A 24,123-nucleotide genomic window follows, 5' to 3' on the forward strand; every position below is an offset into this window, starting at 1 on the left:
ATACTTGTATGGGTTCTTAAGTGACTGTCATGGTCTAAGACTGGACTCCAGGGTCCAGCAGATGCCTAACTTCTGTCTTTCACTAATTTAAGATATCAAATAAAAAAGGGAAATCGACATTCAATCTCTATTGGCATTTCTTGACCTAAGTTCAGCTGGTATATCACTTATAGTTCTCATTTAGTAAATCTACCACAACCAACTCCGCCCTCCACCTCCCTTACTTCCACCCACAACCAAAAGAACCCCAATCCATCGAACCCGTCCAGACCAACACCGCCTACCACCATCCACTGCCCCTTACTTCTCTTCCCTTCCTTTACTTCCCTTCCCTTCCCTCCACCAACTCCAGCCTCAACCTCAACACCTTCCATAACCGGCTCAAACAAGCAACAGCCACCACTCTGCCTCCTAAACAGTGCTACAAACGTCCAAAAGGCTTCCAGAACGCCTATCCACGTCTAAGTGTCACGGTCACAGCCCCAGTGGAGCCTCTGTGGGTTCATAACCGAGGAATACATAGAGATAAGACAAAGAGATGTGGACAAAGGGAGAGAAGACGGGGGCTGGGCATTGTGGATGGATTCGAGACAAGTGGATGGGATTGTGTTTTGTCGAGGACCAGTGGGTACTGGGCTGGATGTATGTTGGTGTTGGTGGATATCTGGTCAGGTGAGGTGAAAAGAGATAATGTACGTTCTAGAGAGTAGGAAAACGAGAAACTAGGATGGGAGGAGACAAAGGCTATGGAATTACGTGGATAAACGGATTTTGGCTGAATTTGAATGTCTGGAAACCAAGAGGTGGTGGAACATCTACAGATCTGGAGAGTCTCCTATCTTAAACACAAAATCCACCATAACTCAACCAATTCTCGTCCAAATTGAGCCGAAACTAGTTCTTTGTGTAGCTCTTCTCTCAAGCTATCTCCCTAATTTACTCACCAATTCCCAAAATATCTTTCCTCTCTCCGATAAGACAAATAAGGTTCACGTAATCGGTTGGCGAGCCTCAGCCGCCGCATTTTGCAACCATTCCAGTGTAAGCGAGGGTCGTATAAAGGCCCCGCCAAAACGCCCAAAACGCCAAAACACCCCAAAACAAACCACACCACCATACTCCACCCATTTTTCCGAACACAACGAATCCCATAAATCCCCAATCCAACCTCCCCTTACCCTCTTTCTACCACCATTTCGCTTCTTCGGTGGAATACGTCACCACCTGCACACAACACCCCAAATGCGATTATTGCTCTCCACAAAAACCACCTAATCCTACTAATCACCAGTTATCAACTTCTGAATCAACACCAACCGCCTTTCCAATATGAGTGATTTCAGATTCAAAACAACCGTCGAACCGAAAATCCTCCACCAAGTTTTCGCCGTGTGCGGCTCCGAATGGGGCCAGCCAGACCCAGAAGCGTTTGCTGAGTTTCAGACAAAGCTTCTTGTGGACGCCATTTTGAAGGGCAGAGCTGCCAAGGCGTTCTATTTGGAGTCCAAGGAAGGAGAAATCGCTTGTGTATGTGTGGTGACCCAGCATAAAGGGTTTTATAAGGATTCGGGTACTGGCGGTATTGGAGTGCCAGATCCAGCTGCTTTTGGAGTGAACCCAGCCACAGGCCTTAGATTGAGTTATGTGTTTACTTTGGCCAAGTTCAGGGGCTTGGGGTTGATGGGGAAGCTTGTGAAGAAGGCAATTGACGTCACTGAGGAGGAGATCTTGAAGAAGGAGCTCGATAAGCTGAGTGATAAGAAGGGCAGCTTTAGAGATATGGTGACGGACCTGACGGGCCGCGTAGACCCTCAATTGGCGAAGTATTACCTTGGAAAGAAGTACTTTTGGTACTTGTACTCGGCGATCAAGTCGGCGTACAGTCAGTTTGGGTTTAAGCCGTATGTTGCTGATGGATATATCATTCCTAGATCTGTTTTGGACAGCGAGGCTGCCAGTCTCGTGCAAAAGCTTCTTGACCAGGGCAGCGGTGTTTCTGAGCACGTTCCAGGCAAGAAACTTACGTTGTTGGACGGCTCGAAGCCTTTAGATGAGAACTTGATTGCGCTGATCTTGCAGCTGCGTGAGTTGGACTTGTTGACCGACTTGAACAAGACTCTTTTCCATTCGGAATTGTCTGGCGGGCGCAGGTCGCTGTCGTCGCTTACCAACGTGCAAACGGCTCTTTCTCTGACGAAATTGTTGGGTTCACAAAATGAGCTTTCTTCTGTTGCTGAACAAATGAGTGCTGCTCAGATCGATCCCAACGCTCCAAAAGATCCCGGCCTCCGTAAGAAATCGTCTATGCAAAACCTTACTTTGCCTAAATTCTTCTTGCAGCCCGATGTGTCCAACGTCCGCAAGCATCATGCTGCAGACGAGCCCAGAACAAAGAAGAAGAGCGGCGACCTTGACTACGCCAGGATCAAGGGTGCTGTGTTGACCAACGAATTGCAGCAGAAGAGCTACTATATCTTGTGGTCGCTGATCATGGACGGTAAGACGTTTATCATCAGTCTGGGAGAGTTGAAGGTGGATCCATTCGGCATGCCAGTTGAAGCAAAAGAAGATAGACTGGGTAGAAGAAGATCCTCTTTTACCGCCCTCAACGACTTGGGTGGCTTCAACTTACAGGACTTGGAGCTCTTGATCAGTGCTGCTGTGCTTGTGGCTTACAAGCGTGATCCAAACCTCGACAGAATTTACGTCACCTCCCAGGACTTGCCTGACACGGTCCCCAGCTCTGTCTTGTACGACTTCTTCATTAACTACTTGCCAAGAAGCGTTCCTAACGTGTTGAAGAAGGACGACGAAGGAGCTAAAGAAACCAATACTGTGGAGTACGTGGAAGACTTTTCAGGTGAGCAGCACCTTTTGCCTATGGCCAAGAGGTACGGTTACGATTCCCCAGAGTTTGAGCTTGACTGGATGGCCAGTGGCAGTATCATCACCTGGGGCTAGACTCAAAGTCTGGATAGAAAAGAAAAAGAAAAAAATAAGCTGGCAGTTCCTACTTGCAAGTGTTGGGCAGACGGGCAATTCAAGAGAAAAGTGGTAGTGCTCCTCTTCGTCTTCCTCTTCTGCTGTTTGCTTGCTAGTGACTGACTTGCTGACATTTTTTTTAAGCTGTTCCTGTTTAGGTATCCCGAGGCTATTGTTGGAGAAAGAGAATCCCGGTTATGTTAACCTCTACGGTCACATTCCTGGTCCCCGTTACACTTGATGCGTCACCAAATCTGCTTATTGCATGGGACATTGTTGTTAACTTCGAGATATGTTGCAAATTGCAGTCAGCGTGAAAGCCCTGTTTGGGAGTTACGAGGCTGACGGTCGTCAAGAATGGAAGCGAGCGGGGCTCCGAAACGGATCCCTCTAAAGGGGATGGTGGTACGGTGACTCTTTGATCTGACGGTATCTCTTGGGAAACAGCTGAAAATAAGACGGTTTAAAGAAAAAACGTTGAGGTGTTTCACGCTGTAGAGATGTAGAAACAATGGAAGATCGTTGAATGCTAGCGAACACTTGGCGGAGCACTCCCAAGAAATCGACACATCAACACATTGCCGTAACCTCGGAAGTCGCCAAGATTGCTGTGTCAAGTGGATGGTAAAGAGACAATAGACCGCCAGTGTCGAGTTTTCTTTGTCTGTTCAGTCACCTTAGACGACGGTGGGAGAGTTCTAGCCGGATTCGGAACTCCATTGGTGTGGATATCGACTTTCCTTCGTAAAGACAATACCTGGGAGCACCGTAAAGTGCCAGTACAATTGCTATTGTTGGAACTTAAAAGGTTGTACAAAGGGATGAAGTGAATGTTGAGGTGACTGGGAGTATGTTGATTTATATTACTCCAGGGAACTAGCGAAGGCTGGAGCGGCTTAGAGTATCAGCGGTATACCCGGTGACGCCTTGACGAGAAAAGCCAACAGTGAGCGAAGCGAACTGTTGGCGATGAAGAGATAATTGAGAGATCCAATTGAGAGAGTTGTTTGAGAGACATTCTATCAAGAGGTGTTTAAGAGATGTCTAAGAGTCTTAAGATACCTCAAACAGGGATCTCTTTGGACCATCTGGAGGCAACTCTCCACGACTTCGTCCCTCCCTTGACAGCAAGATAACCATTTAAGCAGCTCGACAGCCATTCTGGTCTGATACAGAGGAGCAGGCCAGTTTAGGGATTGCGCTGGGAGACTAAAATGAGGGTTCTTGATATTCCATATTTTGATATGCTCTTCAACAACCACACTAAACCAGCCAAAAGCAGCAATCTCCTGGCATTCCACTCGCCGTGTGACGCTTTTCACAAACAAAAAAATGACATCCCCCAAAAGGCAGTCTACGCTTTTGTATCCTCGGAACATGCAACTTAGGCGACCAGACATCAAGTCAGAACGGCCAGGCAGATATTGCCCAAGCAGGATTAAACCCAAAAAAAAAGCATAAAAAAGCATAAAAAAAGAATGAAGCCAAAAGGGAAATAACAGAGTTCAAAGAGATATCAAAAAGACATTCCTAGAGGTATCTCAACGTCAGAGACACCTTCTCTTCTCGGCCACAGCCTTGTTTTTAAACAAGCGGGTTCCCCTGAAATGCCTCTCGTTCAGCCTCTTCCCGCTTCTGCCTGTTCCGGGAAAACCCTACATTCTACACGCTAGAATGCCCCTAAACGCTAGGGAACCTTCCCGATTCCCGTTCCTGGCAAGGCTGTGGGCAGCCCCAGCCGCCTCAGAAGGTCACAGCCTTGGTCCTGGCAGGTTTATGCCTGTTTTATATACCTACATATTGGCGCCAGCAAATCAGAGGTGGATATATGGACTTTTCACAGATTCTTCTTCTGTATAAGTTGCATACAAGATGGGTACTGATAGACAGGCATTCTCCTATGTGTAGCCCGAGGCTTCTGGGATGGAAACGGTCGTGTTTTCTGCGCCCCATTCCGGACATATAGATGGAGGTGGTATTGATTAATAGGATGTGATATATGAATATTGGTCACTGGAGCCCCAAGGATGGTGGGGGAGGGGTAAGTTGATTGGGGATTTCTGTTTCTTTTTTTTTTTTTTTTTTGGCCCCGGAACTGGACACATTTCCGAGGGTAAGGGTGTTAGTCGACATGAAAGATCTTCGTTTTTTTTTCTCAAATCCGGGGGCAATCAGCCGTGTAGAGGATCACAGATAATTTCGAGGCTGTGTGGTGGGGTGGGGGGGCAACTAACAGTAGGTCTATTGAAATAGAATTTCTGTTGATTACGTCGACACGGGCGTTTCCCACGCAGCCTACTTTGGATGCAAAATACGTGGGAATAAAAAAAAAAAAAAAAAAAAAAAAGTCACTGGAAGCAGGTGCTGCAGGGGAGACGCGTACTGCAGGTACGTCAGGGGAACATTGCTGCACTGGACCATCTTGCAGTTACGTAGACCTGGCAGTTCTGGAGTGGCGACGGGTAGGTGGACGTTGTGGAGGGTTGCTTTCCACCAGGAACATTAGGCATTGCTAGAAGTTTGGAGTTGTTTTTGTTCACCTACATCGAACTTCGTGTGAGATCTTCATTCGCTTTTTTTGAGAGGTCCTACCTGCATACACCTCACCTACAGCAAACAAAGGCTCACCCGGCCTTGCCTTACCTTGCCTTGCCTGCCTACTTTTCCTGCCTGGATCTGTCAATGACGCTGTTAATTTTCGCACCTCTGCCGTTTTATTATCATATCACGAAAGTAAATAAGTGGTTGATAGGTTGGGGCAGGACAGAAAAGGGCTCCTCCCCTGGCTGTCTGCAGGAATAACACAGTGGCATAGGCCCCGCATGCAGTCCCAGGACCTGCGCGCCGCCAGCACAGCCTTGGCTAAGCCGCCTTCAGTGCCCCTGGCTCAATGTATTTAGCCGTCGTGGGCCACCATGCAAATGCCGAAACCACAATGGCCTGGGTCGTCCTGCGTATGCAGGTAGCACCCTCCCATACACTCCGTGCAGCCCCATACATGCCTCACCTCTATTTTGACGTGCATGTCCTCCTCCCATAAAAAGTGTCGCTTACGTCGACTATATATATAAGTAGGATTTTCCCCCCCAATAAGTCCAAATCCTTCTTTTTTCTTTTAGCCTTCCTTATATTTTTTTTTCCCCCGGACACATGTCCTATCCCGTATACTTCCAGCAAGATTACCTGATGGCCAGGCCGTTCCAACAAATGGGCCCCTCTGTCGTGGACAATTCCCAGTTCCAGCAACTCCCTAGTCTGAGTACTCTTCCAGGGTCCTCCAACTACCAGTATAACCAGCAAATGCCCCAGCAGATGCCTCAAAGAATGTCACAGTTGGTGGACTATTACCAGATTCAAAACCAGCAAAATCAACAGAACCAGGGTCAACAAAACCAGCTGCAGCAGCCCCTGCTGCAACAACAACAGCACCGCCAAAGCAGACCCATGGCTTTACCTCAAATCCACACGTCAGGCACTCCCCAGCCTCCTTCTCAACAGCTAGACACTCCTTCGTCACAAGACCCAAAGCTCTCACCGCCAGCGTTCCTGTTGCTGGTGCCAGTGCCACAAATGAACCTTCTGGGCATGGCTCAGCCGGTGCCTCAGGGGTACCAGCAGAACTACCAGCAACAGCCACAGCCTCAAAATGCTATACTAGTGCAGCCGGTGATGACTTCTCGTTACCTGCCGCTTGCCAATGGAGCACAAGGAGCTGGTCCTGTTCTGTCGCCAGGACACGGATACCCACTTAGCCCGAGTCTGATGAGTGGAGAGGCACAGAGAAGAGATAGTGATGAGCTGCTTAAGGTGCCTGGAACAGGCATCAATTACAATTCCCTAGTGAGTTACACGGTATCCCCAGCTAGCAGAAGACGCCGCAGGTCGGATTATAAGATGGTTGGGGCCGAAAACGGACAGGCAAAGCATACGTGCCAGACATGTGGTAAGACCTTCCCCAAGCCTTATAACCTTAAGCTGCACATGAAGACACATTCTACGGAACGTCCTTATAAATGTCTGATGTGTCCCAAGTCGTTTGCACGTTCCCATGACCGCAAACGTCATGAACATCTTCATCAAGGAGTGAAGAACTTCAAGTGTGAAGGCTTCCTCAAAGATGGAACGACAAAGTGGGGCTGTGGCAAAACGTTTGCACGTCTGGATGCATTGGCTCGTCATTTCCGTACGGAAACCGGCTGGCTTTGTATCAAGCCGTTGATGGACGAGGCGAAGGAGGTGGAACTGGGTCGTTTGCAAGCCGAACACCCGCTGTACTTCCAGCACTCTATAGCGCTTCCGCCACTCCGCCCACAATAGATAGTTTGAGCGGCTAAAAAAGACGTTGGTGGTTCTTTTACTACTTGGCAGCAGGCAGCAAGAGAGAAATTGAACCAAAACAAAATAAAAGAAAGGAATGAACATGCTTTATTTTTACCTGGCTGCACTGGGACTTTTTTTTTTGGGTGTATATTAAAGAAACAAAAAGCAAAAAACAAACGAAACTACTTGCCAGGCTAGCAAATATCGCCATATACGATTGGTTTTCTTTTGATTATCTTCGTCTATACTTCTTTTTTTTTTTTTTCCTATCTTTGACGGGATATAAGCCTTGTATTTGCGACAAGTTGAAATGCCGCGCCGCATGTGGTATTGTTCCAGGACTATGTGCAGTCCAAATACAAAGAAAAAAAAAAGAATCACAACAAAACCCAAATTGGATCTCACCATAAAAAATAAAAGAGCTGGTGCATCTACGGTTACCCCCTGCGGCGTTGAGATAGCCGCCTCCTAAAACTAACTATACCAGTTTAAGTTGCTACTTGCCGACCCGTGCCTCTCGAGGCCCCCCCACGTCAGCGACCCTATTGACGTAACAAGCGAGACCTTCATCTTATTGACGCACCGGCGATCTTATTATCCGCGCGGCATTGTCTTTTGCAACGTCCATTCTCATTGGTTCCTGGGCTGTATGCAGGCGCACTAAGGCGCAAGCCTACTTTTCCCCTTTCTGCGGCATTCTTGGCCGATACATGAATCACAAGGATGTCATTTATTTTTTTCAAAGAGTAGAAGCGTCATGCTAAATATTATTTGGTAACGTTGGGCGTTAAGTATGGACATGTAAATGTCCCAAAAGGGTATCAGCCGCCGCAGCTCTTCACCCCCTTCCACTCACCGTATCTGTCTCTTTCATGTGTCCTACCAGGTTCTCAGAAAGCCTCGATGTTGACAGAGGCTGGGGCTGAGCCTCATTTGGTGAATCATGTGGGAAACCTGTACACCAGACAACTTCAAAAGGGTTTCAGAGGGCCTCCCAAGGCCCTCCCAAAGTCATAAAAAGGACATTTTACGTTGTTTTGGTAGTTCAATAGTTTCATTGCAGCTGGCATTACTTGTCATTTTTTTCTGGAAATTTGGGCGTCTCTGGAGCATGTTCTGGTGAAGAAAACAGTAATATTTAGACCATTTACCATGAAGTCAACGAATAAACCGGGTTTCTTTGCATTTTTCCCATGGCTAAAAGCATGGCTTAATTATTTATGCTAATTTCTGTACTTCCCTTAATTTTCTGGGCCGTTTTGGCCTTATTTTTTCTTTTTGGTGGTTGGTTCAAGGCTCCAGGAAACAGTACATGAAAAGCCCCAACAGGTTTGGTTGATATGATGTAATAAGGAGATTTGAAGGGTGGAGGGTTACTGGAAAGTCAAGGTTTGGTTGGATGGGTATTTTGAAAGGCAGGGGTTGGTTGGAGGGTTGTGGCTGTGGTGGACTGTAGAAGGAAGGTTTGTGGTGTTTGGGAAGGTAAGAAAATAAGTGACTTCTTGGAAGCTGGTTGTTCTTTTGGATTCTTGAAAGGACGTTCTGTCGTTTTTAGTGACAATTTCTTTGGTAGATCGAGTTGGTTGAAGGCTGTGGAAGTGCAAAGGCAGTACATCAATCTGCATTGAGTTGCCTCTGAAGGGGTATCTTTAGTTAAAGATGAGGCCATTTTTTATCTCAATAAGCTCTTAAATGCTTGGAGAAGATTGGGTGGAAGTGACTGGAGGGGTGGAGTTTTGGTGACTTTGTGTCTGGAGAAGTAGTCCACTTATAGTATCAACTATGCAATAAAGAACGGATAGAATGGCAAGAAACAAGACTGGAAAGTCACTCGTAGCTGTTAGCAGGTTATTAAAAAGCGTCACATTTCCCTTTTGCCTTTTTTCTTTCACCAGTGACAGATAGACCTTGTGAAGGTGCTTCATGTATCATTATCTCATCAGGTGCTCCATTTCCATGAACAAGATTCCCTTGAAACTGGCAAAATGAATAACTCGTGGACTTCTAGGACCCAAATGGGCCCCTTAAATTCCATCTCCTGTTCAGATATTCCCTATTGACTCATTTGATTGGTCCTCTTTGACATCCTCCTGGTTTCAATCCATCAAACATCCTGCCCTGCCACTTTCACCACCATTTCAAAACTCTAATGGAAATGCCTCCAAACGCCAAAGACACGTATATCTTAAGCCAAAGTAATCTGCTGGCATTGTGGCATTCTATTGGTCTAAGCCTTGAACTCTGGTGCACTACTCGTCCTCTGGCTTATCCAGAGGCATCATGATGGTGAAAAGGAGAAAACAAAAATAGAATACTACATTTGCATTAATTAAGAAATGCAAGGATCCATGTACTGTCCTTTTTCTGGTGCATATGCTGACTACCTCTCTTACTCAGCTATACCACTACTTAGCTATACTACTGAACATACCCTTCAAGGACTTCAAAACTACTTAAGAAAAGCCCAGTAGAAGTTCATCAATTTTAAGCACCCATATCACTTATTCTGAAGCGTTGATATTATCTACCATGTAATGGATATATCAAGTATTGCCTGGTAACTCATTCCTTGTCTGTCTCACCATTTACCTCCACCAAACCTCCCCAAATGCCCTCTAAACCCCCACTAACCCATAATACCACCCCCAAAATGCCCTTTTTGCATTAGGAACATAAACTCCATCCTCCATCCTCCCTTCCTCCCTTCCTCCCTCCCTACCTCCTTCCTTCCTTTCTCTGGCATCCCACATTCCCTTACTCCCTTCCCAGCCCTCCCTCCATCAGCCTCCAATTCTCCGTCATTCTCTAGCCCACCTTGCATTATCCAACCCCCATTAACTTTCACCGTACATCCAATCCACACTGCCTTTAAGCTTATCGCGTAGCAACCTCTTCCTGAAACCCTAATCAGAACACAAAAGCATAATCATTCTTTAAAGAAAGCCTCCAAAACCAGTGAAAAATACGTCCACCCACCAATACTAGCCAATCTAAATATCCCCAACTCAACCAGAACCAACCTAAGTAACTTCCTTCCTCTTCCTTCTTCCCCCAATATATGCCCAAATTCAGTTACTACAGGTCCACCACTTTCGCCCAAATCCACCTAAAAACTCCCAAAAAAAGACCTCCCCGTTACTTTTCACCGCCTAAACAACCTCCTCATCCCCCTTTCCCTCCAAAACCCTCACTTCCATCACTTCCTCTATCTGACTAAATACGGACCTTCCATTGGCCGCACTCCGAGATGCCCATTTTTTGCACCCACCAGAACCGCCACGCCAGCCACGTTTTTGGCAAATCCAAGTGAACAGTTGTTCGTAAAATGTTTGAAACCACTAGAATCTTCTTTTTTCCAACTCTTTCAGAGTTGATGGGACCGCTGGACCGTAATTAATATTTATATGGTCCTGCATATACGCGCCCCACCCTAACCACCCCCACAATTTAAAACCCATTTTTCTGGGGTATATAAACCCTCCCATTTTCCCACTTTTCCTCTCCCACTTCCCCAGTTTTTCCCATAATGAAATACTCCCTTTTTCAGTATGAAGAAGAGCTTCCCCGCCTCCCCGTGCCGACGTTGGCACAATCCACCAACCAGATTTTGGCAGCGTTGAAACCGCTTCTTTCTGCCGAGGAATACTCCGAAGTGCTCAATGAAGCCACGCAGTTAATCAACAACAGAACGGTTCTGTTGATCCAGAAACACTTGGAGGCGGCGTCGAAGAACCCGGCCGTCACGTGCTACTTGAACGCCGTCAATGGCGAAAGTTATCCAGGCATTTATGGCGACTTGAAGGGTGATATTCTTCCTCGGAACCCGTTTTTGGTGCTTGAGGAGGATCCGTATGCCCAGACGATCAACCCGCCAAATCAGGCCCAGAGAACGGCGTCTTTGGTGAATTCTACGTTGAAGTTTATTGTCAGTTTGAGGAATGGCACGTTGAAGCCGGATATGACGCCTAAACTGGGCTCTCCCCTTACAATGAAGTGCTATATGAACTTGTTCGGTACGACCCGTGTGCCAGACGAACTGCAAGAGTACCACCACATCACAATTGCCAAATATAAGCATTTCAACGACTCCCGCCATGTTTTATTTATTTGCAACAACCAGTACTATACATTGGAGGTGCTTACGCCCTGTGAAGATGTGAACAAGAACCCTAAGCACCAGATCTGGTTCAACGACGCTGAATTGGCGCCTATAGTGCAAGAAATCATCAATCAGTCGTCGCAGGTTGACCAGATCACCGCTGTGAATAACGGTATTGGTGCTATTACTACGCAAACATATGGGTACTGGAAATCAGCCAGGGTTGAGTTGAAAAAGACAAACTCAAAGTACCTCGAAGCCGTGGATAACGCTCTTTTCGTGGTGGTTTTGGATACAAGCAGTGCTCCCAAGACAGACCAAGAAAAGACCCAGGTGATCTCCCACGGAACGTCCAGATTATACGAAGGAACCAACATCCAGGTCGGTTCTTGTACTTCCAGATGGTACGATAAACTCCAGATGGTGGTGACTTCCAACGCAGTCGCAGGCGTTGTGTGGGAGTCGTCGCTGATGGACAGTACGGCCATTTTGAGGTTTATCAGTGATATTTATACGGATTCGATTTTGAAGCTCGCCAGAAACATCAACGGCGCTGAGAACACCTTGTTTGACGAAAACGTGCAGTTTGTTTCTGGCAAAGATAGCGATTTGAAGCCTGATTCGAGGGAGCTTCGTTTTACCATGACGCCAGAGCTCCAACACTTGATCCACCTTTCCGAAACAAGACTTGCGGATCTTCTCAACCAGCACGAGTACAAGAGTTTAACCATGAAGCTTGATACTCACCTTCTAAGCAAATCAGGATTGCTGCCTGACTCGTTCTTACAAATTGGGTTCCAGGCTGCCCATTACGCTTTATATGGACGAGTGGCCAACACATTGGAACCTATTACTACCAGAAAGTTCCGTGACGCCAGAACCGAGTTGGTGGCTGTCCAGAACGACCTGATCAACAATCTCGCCAAATTATTTATTACTTCTGCGGACAACACCAAGAAGTGGACCTCCTTCAAGGCCTGTGCTGCCCAGCACACAAAGCAGTACCGTGACGCGATGCTTGGACAAGGTTTTGAGCGTCACATTGGCGCCTTATTACAGGTTTTAAAGAAGCCAAGTGCCGTTGACAGCTTAAACCTGATCAACAAGAATATTCAAGGATTGGAGCCTATTCCGCCGGTGGAAGTCATGGCCAACGAGTACATCCCATTCTTATCGAACGAGTCGATCGAAAGACTCACCGGTGCTGAGCTTTTAATCAGTAACTGTGGAAACCCAGCATTGCATCTTTTCGGTATCTCTCCAGCCATTGAGCAAGGGTTCGGCATTGGCTACATTATTCACAAAGACAAGGTGGTGGTTACAGTATCGTCAAAGTTCAGGCAAACCGAACGTTTCCTCAGCACATTCCGGTCGGTGATGAAGGAAGTAAAGAACATTCTTCGCGGAGAGGCCGATCTCTTGGAAGAAATGGCCGATTCCGAAACAAGAAAGTACGAGCTCAAGCGTCTCAGAATCGAAAAGGAGTTGAAGAATGTCAACAAGGAGTTGTACCTGACCAGACACCCCATTGATCTTCGTCTTGACTCCACGGCGCTGTTCAAGTTGCCTGAGAGCCCCAAGAGAGAGATTCCGCCTGTTCCACATGAATCCGGCAGCAATTCGGACGATAACAAGGACGACGAGTTTAATTACCTTGGTGGTTACGGGTACTTTGACGTTGGCGAGGTGGATATCAGGAGAGATGAGATCACAAGAGATGAGTCTTTCTTGAGTAGTAACACTTCCAGCATGACATCCAAAACGGGCTCCAGAGTCCATTCCAGCGGCAATTTATACGGAATGGGCAAACTGCAAGGGTTCCTGCTTCCCCAGCAGCCTGATCTCAAGCAGAAGATGTCGTTGAACGACCAAATCAGAGACCGTTTGCAGCCAGACGTGCTGTCGCCAAGTCTTGACGAGGTGATTACGCAACACGAGTGGCCCCAACAAACGCCACAACAGCAGTCAAAGAAAAAGAACCAGATCGGGCGTGAAGTGACAATGTCGTCAAAATTCTAACCCAAACAAACCAAGACTATTTATTGAATATAGGTATAAAAACCCCAGTAAAGTGTTGATATTCCTGTACACAGTAGATACACCTCACTTTCTGACTCTGACTAAGCACTCCCCCCACCAAAACCCTTATCATGTCGTGGAACGGAATCGCCCGGATCCCCCGGGCCGTGCTCCAAATCAAAGGCATAGATGCCTCCAAGTTCCTCAATGGACTCATCACAACCAGGCTTTTGCCCAACGTGGTCAAGAAAAAGCAACATACCATCAGCGACAACGAAAACAGACATTTGGAGCTCCAGGAGGTTATAGACCCGCAGAAGAACTGGGGACTCATGCATGAGGACATTTACGACCCCGAGTTCAATATTTTTGTAAGAAGAGACGGTGTTTCGTCGATGTTTCTCAATTCCAAGGGCAGAGTGGTCAATGACTGTTTTGTGTATGCCAATCCGTACCATACACTTACCGAAGCGTTCAGGGAGACGATTAAGGAGCCTAATTTTTTGGTAGAAGTCGATCCGAAGTACGCCTCGGCGCTCCAGTCGCTTCTCCGGATCCATAAGCTCAGTGCTAGAGTGAAGATAGAGCCTGTGAAGAGTGTGTTTTCGTATTACTACTATAACGAGACGCCCGAGTTTGAGGAGTGGCTTGAGGAGTTCCAGATGAATTACTTGACGACAGGAGACCCAGAGGGAGCGTTGGAAAATGCCAATAAGGTGGTTGAAGAGGAATTGATCTTCAATAAGAAGTTTGCACCCAATGTGGCTGGATTCGCTATAGATAACCGGATTCCGAACTTTGGACTTAAGATCCTTACGACCGAGGAGGCCACGGACCCGGCAGAGATCTTTTCTGAGTCGTTTAAGGCGCTTTTTGACGTTAAGGAAGTGCTGCCGCATTCCATCACCGATAGAAGGTACGTGAACGGTCTTTTTGAGACATCTGATGCGCCTGCTGGCATGTCTCTTTTGCCGTTTGAGTGTAATTTGGACTATATCAACGGCTTGAGTCTTGAAAAGGGATGTTACGTGGGCCAGGAACTCACCATTAGAACGTATAATGGAGGAGTGATCAGGAAACGGGTTGTGCCTCTTTCGTTCACGGGAGATGAAGGTGATTTGGCTAAATTAGGGGATGCTGACGTTACAGAGGTTTCGCTTGAACCTGCGGTTGAAGAAGAAGCTCCAAAGAAAGCTGCCTCGCCATTTGGTGATTCCAAGAAAGCTGCCTCGCCGTTTGGTGATTCCAAGAAAGCTGCTTCGCCGTTTGGGGACTCTGGAAAGTCTGCTTCGCCGTTTGGCAGTTCAGGAAGAGCTCCCAGAAAGAGCAAAATCGGGAAACTCCTTTCTGTACGTGGAAAAATGGGTTTTGCATTGGTTAACCTCGATAAGCTCAAGAAAGATAACCGTCTCAAGGTTCTGGTTCCTGGCGTTTCCAAGGAGTTAGACGCCACCGCCCACGTCCCTGAATGGTGGCCAGAGGACATTTAGGGAGTCATTCACGTTCAAAACATAAAAAAGGGTTTCCAACCCCATTAAACAGCTTCAAACGACGTTTCTGCTTCTTTGTCGCTACTTGTTCATAGTTACTGGCGGGTTCTGCTGCCAATGCATCCACACAGCCGTTGACGCTTCACTGACAACTTCTTCCTATTGTTGCCTATCCAACACAATGGCTAAGCAAAACACAATACCGCATCCCACACATCGTTCCAATTCTATATTCATTAAAACTAGTAATAGAAATTTCCACCCCTCTACATCGCTGCCAGGTATATATCCCCTTCCCAGTGTCATGCCGCTCTATAGACTATAATTTAAAAAAAGCAAAACTCGTCACTTACTGGAACGCACGAGGAGCCTCGCCTTCTGGTCCAATGAACTGGGGGTCTCTCCAAGGACCGTAGTCGTTCAAAGCCAAGTCCTGATTGCTCACGTCGCTCTGACCGCCATACTTCTTGGGCAAGTTTGGAGGAGGAATCTGCTTGAGCAACTCCTTCTGGTACGAGGAGCCCAAAATATGGATCTTTTCCACCGTGACAGCGTCCAAAAACGGCTTGAACAACTTGAACAACGTGGAAAACCCAAACGGAGCGTTGATACAGTAAAACTTGCCCATTCTCTCCGGGTAGTAGTCCTGGCCAATCTTGGAAGCCTCCTTGACGTAGCCAATCACCTGGTACGCAGCACTCATGGAAATCCCCTTCAAGTCCATGATCGTACACGAAGTCTCCACCAAGTAGCCCTGCTTTCTAGAACAAGCAGGCAACCGGTACTGAGTAAACAGCTCATACTCCCACACCAAGTTCTTCAACATTCTCTCCTGGGTCGTCACCTTCAACATATCCGGCAAGTACACCTTGCCGAGCTCCTCAAAGTACACCGGTCTCCCGTCCTTATCGGTCTTGTGGTAGTACTGGGGGTACATCTGCGCCACAAGCGGTTTTTCCGTATAATGGAAGTCCTTAAGAATGGTGTTGGTGCCAAACTCTTTGCGCCACTTTTCACACTCCACAAACATAAACTTGGCCTTGGCCAAATTGAACTTCCGTGCCCGCAAAAAACGAAGAAGCGTGGCGTCGTCCAACCGGTACTCGAACCCTTCCTTGACGAGCTCAGCCCGCAACTGCGCCAAAACCTGTTTCTGGTCTTCGCTCAAGTTCGATGTGTACCCAGTCTGTGTCGTAGGGGCGTTTACTTGCGGGTAAGACGCCAAAATCTCCGCTTCCGTGGCCATGCTCTGAGGTTGTTGGTTGGTTTGTTTGTAGTTGGTGAAAATGTAATTTGAGTGCGGTTTCTGTTTCTTTCCGCAACCGTGCTGCTTATGTAAGCAGGCGCTCGTGGGTCAAGCAAACGAAGCGGAAAGGAACCGTAAATAATATTTTTGAGCGTGGAGTGAGTTGATTTGGGGTGGGAGAGCTGGCGACGGCGGTTTTGGGGAGATTGGGGGTAGTAGGTTGAGTTTTGGTGGACGCTTGGTGGGAAGATGCTCCCGGGATCGCGGTTTGCAACCGGGAGTGGAGGGAAATTGGGGAAGTGGAAACAATTGTTGGAGGAAGGGTTTGGAGGTGGAGGGAAAGTTTTGGGAGGTTGAGGAAGGTTTGGAAAATTTGGTTTATTGGTTTTTTTTGGTTTTTTATTGGTTTTCTGAGGCTTTGGGTTGGACTGGCGTCGGTTGGTTGCTGCAGATGACGTTTTTCACCGGATAATTAGGAACACCAGCGTTGGAGCCGTGGCAGAAAGGGGGCAGGGGAGGTGACGGTGGTGGTGGCTGGAGGGGCCGAGTTTGGGCTGGAAGGGGCTGGAACGGTGGGTTTTTGGGGGAAGTTTGGGGGTGTTTTGGGGGTTTCAGAGTGGAATTGGTGGTTTGGTGGTTTTTCGAGTTGTTCCGGTGACACTTTAACCGAAAAGGGGTGTAGATGGGCGGGTTTGGATGGTACGGACTTGAAAGTGGTACGGTTGGAATCGGCGGAGTTTTCTGATTCTTTTGGTACCATTACCGTCTTGATCGGACGGCTACTTGCCAAGTTACCTGGACATTCCTTCTGCTCCCTCGCTTCCCTACCCTCCTAACTTCACCTATACTTATCCGATTTTAACCAAACCAACACCAATCTACTCCAAATTCTCTCTACATTCCCTCTACCCCTTTAGCTCTACACTTTCTTTGTTCTGCAAGGACTCGTACAAATGTGTCAAAGTCTCGCACTTGACACACCCCCAGCAAATGGGAACACTCGAATTTGTATTCCACAAAACCACCAATTTTCTCTTATTAGTACATTTCATTATTCACATGGAGTTCAGTTTTCACTCCTTTTTTAACCACCGCTTGAACGGGTTCTTCGATGGCGTCCGTAAAAGACTGCCCAACGAGTTGGTGCTGAAACTTTCGCTCATCAGCGTTCGGTCCATTTCCACAGGGAACTTGAGCTTAAGGGAGGTGATGCCGTTGTCACGGAGCCTCTTTTGGCCGGGAACCATGGCTCCTTGGAAGTTTTCATCGTAAAAGACAATAGAGTTCTTGGAAACATCAACACATGCTGTTTCAACTACTTTCACCACAAACGCTTCCCAGAGTTTGGTATCGTGTTGGAGATCTTCACAAACTTCTGGTTCTTCGAGTTTATGTGAAAGTTCGTCAATACGATGTATAAGGTCGGTGCTTTGTTTCTGGAGATCCTTAAGTGAAATGTTGGACGTGATGAATGAAAAGATCTCTTCGTTGCTGCGGCACAACGACTTGATGAACCCTTCGGTTTCGTTGTCGCCAACCAAATCAAGAAACTCGGACTTTTCAAACTCTAGGGATCCAATCTGGTACGTGTTTTTGTCATCGTCAAGCACGATTTCGTCGTTTTGAGGTGCTAGGTTATCCTTGAACGGCAGACGAGCCGCTGCATTTTGTGATGGCGTGTTGTTGTTGCTTCTGGCGAACGTCAGGCTCGAAAGCATCGTCGTGATGGAACTTGTAGATGTGGAGGCGAGTTTTTGTGATTGCGTTCTGCCTGTTCCACTCAATTTAAGAAGATGGATCAACTCTGTCAACCTCAAGTACTTATCGATCAAATAAGGCGTTGTAGGAAGTTCACTCGACGAGGCGTCTCCTCCAAGCCCCAAGTCAAACCTGTTGACTTCGTGGCTCAAGTCCAAGATTTTTTCATTGAAATCGTTCTTTCTTCCGGTAATTTTGTCGAAATAGTCCAACATCTCTCCCAGATGCTTTTCAAGGAACTTGTTCATACGCACCAAGTGTGGCTCCTTGTGCTGACTGAACTCTTGTCTGTTGGCAAGGTTCAACAAGATCTTGGCAATCAACGTCAAGGTTCTTTGGGCGTTGCCTGTTTGGTGGTTCTTTGTCAAATAGAACAACTTAGGGTTGAGAATGGCAGGACAGAAGAACCGAAGGAAGATAAATGCACTCAAACAGTTGAGAGCGGTGGTTTTATCTTCTGGATCACACGCAAAATCAACCTTGTTTCGGAAGTTCTTAAGTTGAAGTTTGATCTGTTCAGGAATATCGTTGGATGTCGAGTAGATACGGTACCAGAGCTGCTCGGCGTAGTTCGTAAGGGTCTTGTAGTTTTTGTCAATGATCTCCTTGACATGTTCTTCACGTTTCTTTTCCGTTTCAGCATCCACATCTTCGTCGCTTTCGTCGTCTGAGTCGTCTGAAGCTCTTGGATTGGCTCCTTGCTTGGCTTTCTTGCGTTTGGCAGCTTCTTGTTGTCTGACGTACCGAGGATCGATTTCACAGTTGAGCAGCTCCATGGTGATCTTTTCAAACAAGTCGCCAAACACCTTTTCCAAGTACTCCTGGCCAATTCTGAAGATATACTTTTCCAAAGACTTGGTGAAGATGGAAGAGCCACGGAATAACGTGTTAAAGACGTTGTTGCTTGACGTGGAATTGCCGTTTCCGTTACCCTTGTTAACGTAATTCTTCCTCGTCATTTTATCCACACCAACCAACTCAGCTTCCACGAGCGTTTTAAACCACCTATCTTCAATTCCCAAGCTCTGGAAGATATCAAGCAAGATGAAACTGACGTTTTCAAATTCAGACGTCGACACAGCACTATTGCAGAACTCAATAAGCTCTTTCATTGGACAGTTCGCAAGCATCCGTTCCAAGGGCTTAAAGTACGAAGGGTTTGGTATTAGGTACTCCTTGAGGTCCACAGTCAACAAAAGCTTACCGATTGGAAGGTTTGTGGCGTCGTAGATGGAAAGACGTACAGAGTTGTTATTATTGGCCATGGTGGCTGCTGCCACGCCAAGTGAATCGTTTGCAGTGTGGCCAGGGACATTAATGGTGTTTCCTGCTGGATTAAGGCTCATCATGGTGGAGAACGTGTGTCTTTGCTGGGTAAGCACGTCAGGAGTTAAGTAGACCGTTCCCACGACCTTGTCTGCTGGAGAATAGACGTTTTTCGAGGAAAGACACTTTTTGATGACGATATGGACCATCTGCGTCAGAATAGGCAAATACGTTGAAAAGTTCTCTTTCCAGAACGGATTAGACGTGTGTTGAACGAAAGCAGTTCTGGCCCATGGGAATCCCCACATCACCACCTCGGCATAGATTTTGTTAGAGTCTTTAGGACTGGCTGGAGGGTTATCGAACTTGGCCTCGATTATATCAACCGTGAGTTTTTTAGAAACACGTAAGTGCTCACGAAGGTACCGAGAAAGCTGTGGGTGCTCTTCCTCGTGTGATTTATGAGCAGGGCGTTGGGAATGGCCGTTTGAAGAAAGGGTCAAATTCGGATTCAGCCCGTTTTCGTGGTTTTCCGACCCGTCCAACGTCGTATCGTTATCTATCGTGGAATCAATATCCACAATGTGTCTCGTAGGCGGAGGACGAAGCGTAGACGACTTATCGTAAGTGCCAATGTACTCACGTTTACAGAAGTAATTGAGCCCCACGAACCAGTCTTCGAGGTCAATGTGCAACGGGAAGTCAATAAGGATTCTGGAGTTGTTGGCGACGGGTTTGCCGTCTTTGGTAAGCAAGCTGGGCAGAAGCTGGGTAAGCGATTCGAGCGTCAAGGCGGTGGTAGACTTGATGACGTTATTCCAGCGCAAATCCTTGATATGGCCAATAAAGAGGATATTGGAGGAATCGCAAATGGAGTGGTGAACCTCCCTTATCTCCAGCAGAAGAATGCTCTTGATATCTATCGAGTAAAGCAACGTCCCGTCAAGCTCAGAAATAAAGTTAAGCGTACCGTTTGACTTCAACACGCCCATAGTATAAAACCAGCCCTCCAGGACCGACCCTTCGTGACCCTGCAGCGTTCCAGACGTATGGGATGGGTCATTATGGGCGTCTGTATCGTAAGGCAGCTGGTAAGGCGGCGGTCTGGGCATTTTCACGAGTTTCAAGTTCTTCACCTTCGCTGGAATCGGGCCAAAGATCCGAAACCGTCCCACAAGCACCTCGTGTGGGTCTGCCAGTACCACCAACGCCGAGCTGGAGTTCTCAGCGTACCATTTCTTCGCCAACCCAGCCGGTTTCATATTCTGCCACGCCATAAGCGCCAGAAGCACCATTCCAAACGTCGTTTTCGACGCGATCCGAAGGTAAAGCTTCTCGTTATCGTACAGCCGTATAAATATCACGGGCGGTTCATCGTAAGCAGCCTGTTCAGGCTCCACTTTCTTCAGGAACCGTCTTCTCCCGTTCAAAGCAGGCCCCGGGCCCACCAGCAGGTGTACAGACACGTGGCAAGCCTGCAAAGACGATGCAAGCAACGACAGAGGCTCAGTTTCGTCGTGGGCCACGATTTGGCCTCTTTTCGTGATTTCAACCTCGTTTGGCGCATACCACGTTAGAGAGTCTCTCAGGTACGAAACGTTGGTCGCCACAAGCGAGGCTTTATCTCTCGCAAGAGCCTTATAGAAGGGCAAGCGGGACATATTGGATTAAGGATTAGGATTAGGATTAAGGGGGTTTGGGTGTTTTGGAAGAAGGTGTTTGGTGATAGTTGTATATGAGATTAAGCGAAAAGTGTATGGGTGTACGCGGGAGGATTTTTTAGACGAACAAAGGAAGGGAGGGAGGGAAAGGGACGTGTCTGCTGTGGCGGGAGGTGTTTCAGAAGGTGGGAGATGTGAAACAGCGTGTTTCAGCGTGCTACGGGTGTGTGTTTCAGGTTTGGATGGGTCGTAGGGGGCCTGGGATGATCTGGGGGGTTTTGGTAGCCACGCTTGTTTTAGATTTGCCTCGAGAGCCGTTTTGGCAGCGAGCCGCAGCAAGCCGCAGGTGGACTGGGGGCCGCCAAAAGTGGTTGTAAGAGGTTTTGGGTGGTTTCTACGTGTTATTTAGGTGAATTGAACCCTGGAGACGTTTTTTGGGGGTTCTGGGGGTTATGGGGAGCTGGCTAGACCGGGCGTGTTTCATAATTGGCTGTAGGTATTATGTTGGTACTGCAGGTAAGCACTTTTGAAACATCCTGGGGTTTACACCCCAGGGGGTCTTTTGAGCTGGGAAAAGTTGCTAATTGGGCTATTTGGGGTCTTTGCTACACGCTGGAACTGTCAAACACGTCGAAATGGGTCGTTTTGGGCAGATTGGCGGAGGGTTAAATGACCTGAGGTAAGCTGGTGTACGGGTTTTTGTGGCTGCGAAAAAAAAAAAAAAAAAAAGGACGCAAATTTAAAAAAAAAATACCCCCGCCTCCTCCACACAATGGATCCCCATAATATGGCTTAAAAAGGAAAAAATAGTTTAAATTACATGGACAGACGTGTCATTTTTTCATGAAAAGCCACTTTACCAAAAAACTAACGTGTCCACTGTGTAGAGACGAAAATTTGGAGAATTCTCGTGCAATTCCCGTTCGTTTTGGCCGTGTAATGATGCGTTTTGGCGAGGTGCATTGACGGCCATTCGGTGAAAGCGACGAAGGGAGGGTGATTTGAAGGAGTTTTCAGATTTCGATGGTTTCTATTGGTTGGTGATTTTTGGTTGGATATTTGGGCTTTTTTTGGGAAGTTTTGGACGTTTTTTGGGGGTTTTTGGTGGAAATAAGTGGGTTTATTGGTGGTTGCAAAGGAAGAAAGGGAATGGATGGAAGGTTTGTGGAGAACGAGTGGAGTGGAAAGTGAAGAATTTAAGAAAGCAGGGTTGGGGTTGGAAAGTTTAATTAGGGTATCTTTGGATTCCAGGGAGGGTACTAAGCGGATTGGAGACTAATTGCTTGTAGTATTTGAATTAGGCTCAATTGATGTCTAATTGATGTCCAATTGATGTCCAATTGGAGGTGCTTTTATAGTCAATTGGCAGTCAGCGAATGATGAAGAATATAGTATAGATTCGGTTTTTTCATGACATTCTTTTATCTCGCCGTTTAAGCTTCCTTATCTTCTGGGTTCAACGGTATGTGGCTTTGATCTGGAATGGAAGGTAAGTACGAGAAGTTTTGAATGGGAGAAGAGATGTGTCTTTAGAGAAAAAGCCTGGAAAGGTGGATAGACTGTTATTGGTTATGGAAATCAGTGCTTAGTTGAAGCTCAGGAAGGTATAATGGCTGTAAGTAGAGCAGTTGGAGTGAAAGTGAATCCTGACTTAAACTACCTTCATTGACCTTTTTTGATCTCCATTGATCTCTTGAACAATGAAAGTCTAGAGGCTTTTGGTCATCTAATTGCACAGTGGTGGTCTGATTGGTTAAGCCATTGAAAGAGGTAACTAAGGTAAGCCAGCTGTCATTGAAGCCTTGTGGGGTGGATTAAATGACATTTGGTCGTTTAACAAGGCAGTTAAAGCAGAAATCAATCCCCAAAAGTACCTTTCTTACGTACCATAACCCACTTCACTCCTCTTTCCTTGCCAGTCCTTCTAGACACCAAAACGACCAGAAAGTCCAAAAATCATATCCAGACAGCTCCTTAATCCAACCAAAATCCAACAAACAACCCCCAATCTCCTTCCACAACCCCCAATAAATACAATCTCTCTTTTCCCATAAAGCCAGAACAAACCTCCTTTGTCCTCCTTGCTTAACAATACCTCTCCAGAAGTCCAGACCACAAACAAACCAGTAACAATCCAAGACTAGTCGCCTCCCTTTAACCTCTCCCTCCTCCTTCGCCTTCGCCTTCTCCTTCTCCTTCTTTTCTCGTGCACTTCGTCTGTTCGTCTGAACAAAGACTAAAGATGTGCATCGCCAGGACTCAAAACAGAAACTGTAACCGTCAACGACCATCCTTCACTTTAAGCCCGTTTTGGTGGTTATCTAAACCCGTTGGCGGGCGAAATGGCGGTGGTTGCTTGTTTAGGCAAGTCCAGTGGAATGTGTCATTTACATAGAAGAAGTGGGAGTGAGTGTGTGTTTCTTATCGTGGTTTTCCAGGTGTTTTCGTCGTGTGGGTAAAGTATGGGGTGGTTGTGGTGGTGGTTTGTGGCTGGTGGATCAAGTATATTATGGAAATCAGTGGATGTCAATGAATAAAGAGTAGTAATAAGTAGTAATGAGCATCCATGAATACTAATGACTACTATTGGACTTTGGTGGTAATCAGAGAGGCTTTATTTTACGAGAAAACTTGGTTAACTTGATCTTTAAAGGTATTTTTATTGCTCTGCGTATTGATTTGATGGTGGTAAAGCTAAGTATGCTTAGCCAGAGGTAGTCAGTTCGATTATTGGTACGAAATCTTCCAGTTAGCTCAACTCCAAAGAACACAACTCTGTACTTCAAATCCTTTATTAGGATACTAAAAATGATCAGACTGACCACCTTAGATTACTTTTGAAAGCAGAAGTTAAGTGGTGCCATAACTATACTCTCAGTTAATCATGAAGCGTCGTATACTTCTCTACCTTAAAGACCACACAAAGTAAGTAAATGGCTGTTACCTACCTGCCTTCACTCAGACCCCAAAAACTGAACCTCTCGAGGTTCAATTCAACCCGACGCTACTCTCCAGTCTCTTGACATTGCTGACTACTATGGGCTGCAAAATCCATATACGCATGTAAAAAGACGAAGTTTCTTGACAAGTGAGAAATCGGCCTGGGAATAAATAAACCGGCTTTATGGAATTAATAATACGGAGACAGGTTTCGGCAATAAATTGACTAACCACAGCACCAATATCCAGTAGATTTCAATAGATAGTGATGAAAAGTGACGAAAAGTGATGAATACTAATGAATAGTAATGGATACTAATGAATACTAATGAGTAGTAATGA

At 46.7% G+C, this 24,123-nt stretch overlaps 5 protein-coding genes across 5 annotated transcripts; 4 read left to right on the top strand and 1 right to left on the bottom strand. All coding sequences in view use genetic code 12, as the record gives it.

The window, feature by feature from the left end:
- Positions 1-1,329: 1,329 nt before the first annotated feature.
- On the top strand, positions 1,330-2,961 carry CXQ85_001461 (uncharacterized protein; the record flags this gene model as incomplete). Its single annotated transcript, XM_025485170.1, has 1 exon — positions 1,330-2,961. The coding sequence occupies one exon, from the start codon at positions 1,330-1,332 to the stop codon at positions 2,959-2,961; it is 1,632 nt and encodes a 543-aa protein (XP_025340101.1).
- Positions 2,962-6,132: 3,171 nt separating this feature from the next.
- On the top strand, positions 6,133-7,299 carry CXQ85_001462 (C2H2-type zinc finger protein; the record flags this gene model as incomplete). The annotated part of the gene is made up of 1 exon (XM_025485171.1): positions 6,133-7,299. The coding sequence occupies one exon, from the start codon at positions 6,133-6,135 to the stop codon at positions 7,297-7,299; it is 1,167 nt and encodes a 388-aa protein (XP_025340102.1).
- Positions 7,300-10,828: 3,529 nt separating this feature from the next.
- Positions 10,829-13,420, top strand: CTN3 (carnitine O-acetyltransferase; the record flags this gene model as incomplete). The annotated part of the gene is made up of 1 exon (XM_025485172.1): positions 10,829-13,420. One exon carries the CDS (start codon positions 10,829-10,831, stop codon positions 13,418-13,420), a length of 2,592 nt encoding a protein of 863 aa, XP_025340103.1.
- Positions 13,421-13,551: 131 nt separating this feature from the next.
- Positions 13,552-14,910, top strand: CXQ85_001464 (uncharacterized protein; the record flags this gene model as incomplete). Its single annotated transcript, XM_025485173.1, has 1 exon — positions 13,552-14,910. One exon carries the CDS (start codon positions 13,552-13,554, stop codon positions 14,908-14,910), a length of 1,359 nt encoding a protein of 452 aa, XP_025340104.1.
- Positions 14,911-15,259: 349 nt separating this feature from the next.
- On the bottom strand, positions 15,260-20,841 carry BUD2 (Bud2p; the record flags this gene model as incomplete). Its single annotated transcript, XM_025485174.1, has 2 exons — positions 15,260-16,157; positions 17,258-20,841. 2 exons carry the CDS (start codon positions 20,839-20,841, stop codon positions 15,260-15,262), a joined length of 4,482 nt encoding a protein of 1,493 aa, XP_025340105.1.
- Positions 20,842-24,123: the final 3,282 nt, after the last annotated feature.

The sequence above is a fragment of the Candidozyma haemuli genome (assembly GCF_002926055.2).
Source record: "Candidozyma haemuli strain B11899 chromosome Unknown B_2014730914, whole genome shotgun sequence".
In the NCBI taxonomy this organism is placed as follows: Eukaryota; Fungi; Ascomycota; class Pichiomycetes; order Serinales; family Metschnikowiaceae; genus Candidozyma; species Candidozyma haemuli.